The 4,801-nt window shown below is 58.9% G+C and overlaps 1 protein-coding gene across 1 annotated transcript; it reads left to right on the top strand.

Moving 5' to 3' along the window:
- Window positions 1-1,208: 1,208 nt before the first annotated feature.
- Window positions 1,209-4,537, top strand: EGR1 (early growth response 1). The gene is made up of 2 exons (XM_014061964.2): window positions 1,209-1,600; window positions 1,965-4,537. Exons 1-2 carry the CDS (start codon window positions 1,360-1,362, stop codon window positions 3,440-3,442), a joined length of 1,719 nt encoding a protein of 572 aa, XP_013917439.2. The 5' UTR covers window positions 1,209-1,359; the 3' UTR covers window positions 3,443-4,537.
- Window positions 4,538-4,801: the final 264 nt, after the last annotated feature.

Raw genomic sequence — 4,801 nt, 5'->3', positions numbered from 1 at the left:
TAAGATTTCTGCCAATTGATTTTGGCCTCCCGATCATGTAAGAAGGGAGTTAAGTGGTCTTCGGTCACCCGGTGTCCGTATGAGGCACCTCGGGAACAACATTGCGGTGTAAAAGATTGGACAACGACACATATGTCACCGCGTAAGACAGTGGAGAGGAAGAATTTCCCCAAAGCAGGAAACCGCTTGTGCAGAAACAAGGCGCGGGGTGGGGGGGGGGGCGCCATGTCACCTTGATTGCACGCACAGATGCAAGAACAGGGAACTCCAAGTAAGCAAAGCCGTTTCCTAATGGCAAATGCAAAGAGGCCTCGGGAAAATTAGAAACTTAAAACGTCCCCTACAAGCCACACTTGAAAAAGAAACCGGAAATTCGCCTTGCGTACTGCATCTAAAGCCTATCTGTGCGGCGGATGTCCCGAATTTGGGGAAGGGTTCCCCGGAGCCCCCTGGCGCTTGGGCCTCCCCCGGCTGTTTTGACTGGGCTCTGTTTGTTTGGGACACTTGGCCCGCAGCGCTAGCGCCGCCCTGCTCGGTGTTTACCCTGCCGCGCGCCCCCTGTCGCTTCAGGTCGGTGGAGATCCTCCTCGCCCGGGGCCTGGCAGGTTTAAATAGTAGCTCTCGGCCGCGGAGACCGGGAGAGGCGTTTCTGCAGCTCCCGGCCCTACACGGAGGCCGAGCGCTCCTCCTCCCCCTTTTCCTTTCCCAGCCGGACTCTCCTCGTCGCTCTCCCGCCCGCCTCTGCCGGAATTGCCTTATAAGGAGCAGGAAGGCTCCGGCCGGAACAAGGACTTATAAGGGTTTTGCCATATATGGCCTCAGTGTCCGGGGGGGCTTCCGGCAACTTGCCGTGGCTGGAGCGGCGAGGAGGGGGGGGAACCTCGCAAAGAAAGCAGCGGAGAGCGCGCCGCAGAGGCTCGCGCCAAGGGACAGGCAAGGCGGGAGCCCCCAAAAGGCTCCAGGCCGATAGCGGGGAGCTCGTGCGTTCCCCCTCCCCAACCGCACCACTCGGCTTCCCCCAATGTCGAGCTCTGACGCCAGGCCGGGTCCTCTAGCTTGCCACCATATAAGGGCTTCCTGCCTCCCATATTTGGACATGTACGTCAGGAAAGAGGCGGTCCGGAGAGATGAGACGAGATATATACAGGCTGTTGTGGGGCGGGCGGCGAGCCGAGAGCTTTTCAGCGAATAGATTCAAGGGGAGCCCCGGGCAGGGTGGGTGGGGGATCCGAACGCTTCCCGCGGGCAGAGCCAGGGGGAACCCCAGGCCGGCCGCGGAGTTAGCAAGCCCCCAGTGGACCCCTCGGCGGCGGCAGCCCAGCCTCCGTGTAGCCCCGGGCAAAGCCCAAGAACACTCCCATGGCTGCAGCCAAAGCCGAGATGCAGCTCCTGCCTTCGCTGCAGATGGCCGACCCTTTCGGATCCTTCCCGCACTCTCCCCCTACTATGGACACCAACTACCCCAAGCTAGAGGAGATCATGTTGCTCGCCGGTGGGGGGCCACAGTTCCTCAATCCCGCCGGTGGCCCCGAGAGCGGCGGCGGCGGCTTCAATCCCTCCGGCGAAGGCGGGGAGCAGTCCTTCGAGCACCTCGCTGCAGGTAGGCAGAAGCACGTCCCGCGGGTGGGGGACGGGGCAGATTCGGTCGGGAGTTCCCGTCCAGCAGGGAATTCCGCTACCCAGAGGGAGCGGGGAATGAGGGGGGGGGAGATGCTCCGGTGTGCGTCACTCACACTCCGGCCTCGGCCTTCTGCGGCTGGAAGGGCGCCAAGCGCTGCCAGATGTTGTGCATAGACATACGGCCCCCCTGGATGAAGGGGACGGCCCGTGGGAGGCGCGGGCGTTGGGCAGCGCCCCACCAGTGGGGCGGAAGGGAGTCTCGCCTCTTGGAAGCACGCAGGGCTGGTGGGGATTGGGGAAGGCGCCCTGCCGGGACTGATCTCGGGCTCCTCTTCTCTCGGCAGACACTTTCCCCGAGATCTCTCTGAACGGCGAGAAATCTTTAGCGGAGAGCAGCTACCCGACCCAGACTACCCGCCTCCCGCCCATCACCTACACCGGCCGCTTTTCTTTGGAGCCGGCGTCGAGCGGTGGAGGCAGCACCCCGTTATGGCCGGAGCCTCTCTTCAGCCTGGTGAGCGGCCTGGTGGGTATGGCTAACCCGCCGACCACGTCCTCCCAGTCCTCCTCCGCCTCTTCGCCGATCGCCAGCTCCGCTTCTCCCAGCCCGGTTTTAAGTTGCTCGGTGCAGGCCAGCGACCCCAGCCCCATCTACTCAGCGGCGCCCACCTTCCCCAACCCCGGCGGAGCGGACATCTTCCCGGAGCCGTCCAGCCAGTCCTTTCCCAGCCCGTCGGGAGCCTCACTACAGTTTCCGCCTCCGGCATACCCGACGGCCAAGAGCGGCTTCCAGCTGCCCATCATTCCGGACTACCTATTCCCGCCTCAGCCGCCCCCGCAGCCGGGCGACCTGGGTCTGGGCTCTGTGGAGCAAAAGCCTTTCCCGGGCCCGCAGCCCTCGCTCACGCCGCTCTCCACCATCAAAGCCTTCGCTACCCAAAGCGGCGGCGGCGGCAGTTGCAGCGGCGGCACCGGCACTCCGCAGGAGACCAAGAGCCTCCCAAACAGCGGCGGCTCCTACCAGGCGACGCTGGTGAAGCCCAGCCGCATGAGGAAGTACCCCAACCGGCCCAGCAAGACCCCGCCACACGAGCGGCCCTATGCCTGCCCCGTCGAGTCCTGCGACCGGCGCTTCTCGCGCTCCGACGAACTCACCCGCCACATCCGCATCCACACCGGCCAGAAGCCTTTCCAGTGCCGTATCTGCATGCGCAACTTCAGCCGGAGCGACCACCTCACCACACACATTCGCACGCACACTGGCGAGAAGCCCTTCGCCTGCGACATCTGCGGCCGTAAGTTTGCCCGCAGCGACGAGAGGAAGCGCCACACCAAGATACACCTCCGGCAGAAGGACAAGAAGGCCGACAAGGGCCCCAGCGGGCCACAGGCGCCCTCAACTTCCTCCCCTCTGGCCCCTTACTCGTCCTCAACCGGCTCTACCTCGTACCCCTCACCTGCAGCCACCTCCTACCCCTCACCAGTGCCCTCCTCCTACTCCTCCCCCGTGACCTCCTACCCATCCCCGGTAACCTCCTACTCACCCCCGGTAACTTCCTATTCCTCTCCTGTGACCTCCTATTCCTCTCCTGTGACCTCCTATTCCTCTCCTGTGACTTCGGCCTTCCCCTCGTTCCCCTCGCCCTCGGTGGCCACCAGCTATGCATCAATCACCTCTTCCACCTTTCATAGCCAGGCGGGGGTAGGAGGCAGCCCCTATCCTTCTCCTGGTGGCCATCCCAGCCCCTTCAGTTCCTCAGTGACTTCAACCCTTCCTGACTTGGCCTCCACTTTCTCGCCTCGGACCATTGAGATCTGTTGAGGGACGAAAAGTCCCAAAAGGGCCTGCTCACCCAGGCCTAGCTAGCCCGATCCAGGCCACCCATGGCAAAGCACCCCCCTTCAGGGTCTCTGGACCTTTCAACTGCCTGAAAAGCAGCTCGACAACTCCGGGACGGTGGAGTTGCTCCACTTCTGTCCAAGAACTGAACATTGCATGGAGAAGCAAGCGCGACCTTCTTTCCCAAGAGCCCTGGTCCTGGCTCCTTTCCCTGGGGCCCCCCATGGTCCATCAGAAAGCAAAGGACGTTGGGCTCCAGGCAGTCTCAGTTGTGATTGTGTGCCTGCCCCACCACGGCTTTGCTTCCCCCGGGGGACCCTCGACGTGCCAACCTCTTTGCAGATTCATCTTGCTTATTCTTTGGAGTACGAAGGGCCATTATTATTATTTTGTAAGTTGTGAGTTTTGCTCTTTTAGTGACGACAAAGCTGTACTGAGTTTTACAACATGTCTGGGGCAGGGGGCTTGGGAGTAAAAAAAAAGCAGCACTTAAAACTACGTATTTGAGCATGTCAAGAGTGTGATGTTCTTTGTAAATATCACCTTTGGGATGAAAGCACTCTCACGTGGCAAAAAGTTACTTAGTTTTCCTCCAGGGTTTTTTTTTTCTTCCCCCAGTCCCAAGTCTTGGTGCCTTGTTGTGAAGCCCTGCTGACGTCATGCATTTGTGTGATTGGATGCTTTGCATCTAGCCTTAAGGGAAAAGGGAAAGTGTGAAAAGGAGGGACTGAGGGTCAGAAACAAAAATGCAAAAGGAGCGTAAGGTGGAAAGGAGCGAAAGGTGGAATGTAAGCAAAAACAAAACACAGAAAACCGTACTTCTTAAGAGTCTATTTTTGTTACAGAAGTGTAAAAATTTATAAATATATTCAGCAGTTGAAATGTTGTAGTTACCTACTGAGTAGGCGGCAATTTTGTATGTTATGAACATGCGGTTCATTATTTTTGTGGTTTTATTTTTGACTTTGTACTTGTGTTTGTTTATAAGCCAACACATCGAATGCGCTTTACTGCCAATGGGATATTTGGTGTACAATAATCTCCAGAAAAGTTAATAAAACTATCGAGAGACCAGCAGTCCTGCTGTTGTTGTTGTTGTTATTTTTCCTTATTCCAGGCCTAGCTTGGTGGCTGCCCTTGCTCCTTTCCACTGGGAAGGTGCTTGCCAGGGATATGGGGAGGGAAGGACGCTTCCATCTTTGTAACTCAGGAAGAACTTGGAGGGTTGGCTGGCTGCTTCTCTGTTACCCAGTCAGTATCACCAGCCACTTTCAATCCCATGACATACTGGGAAGCCGGACTGGGTGCTGGGGGAGGGTGTCTAGACATGGAAGTGGGATG

This window comes from Thamnophis sirtalis, unplaced genomic scaffold (assembly GCF_051295495.1).
Source record: "Thamnophis sirtalis isolate CommonGarterSnake01/CBP01778 unplaced genomic scaffold, rThaSir2_p1.2 scaffold_3, whole genome shotgun sequence".
Lineage (NCBI taxonomy): Eukaryota > Metazoa > Chordata > Lepidosauria > Squamata > Natricidae > Thamnophis > Thamnophis sirtalis.
Note: the sequence above shows the minus strand (reverse complement) of the source record. Positions and strands in the feature narration are given on the sequence as shown.

What these genes read in the sequence shown, in the direction of transcription:
- EGR1 (XM_014061964.2), top strand. Translation starts at nt 1,360, where the DNA reads ATGGCTGCAGCCAAAGCCGAGATGCAGCTCCTGCCTTCGCTGCAGATG. An exon ending in CTTCGAGCACCTCGCTGCAG is followed by an intron (nt 1,601 to 1,964) that starts GTAGGCAGAAGC and finishes TTCTCTCGGCAG; the next exon opens with ACACTTTCCCCGAGATCTCT.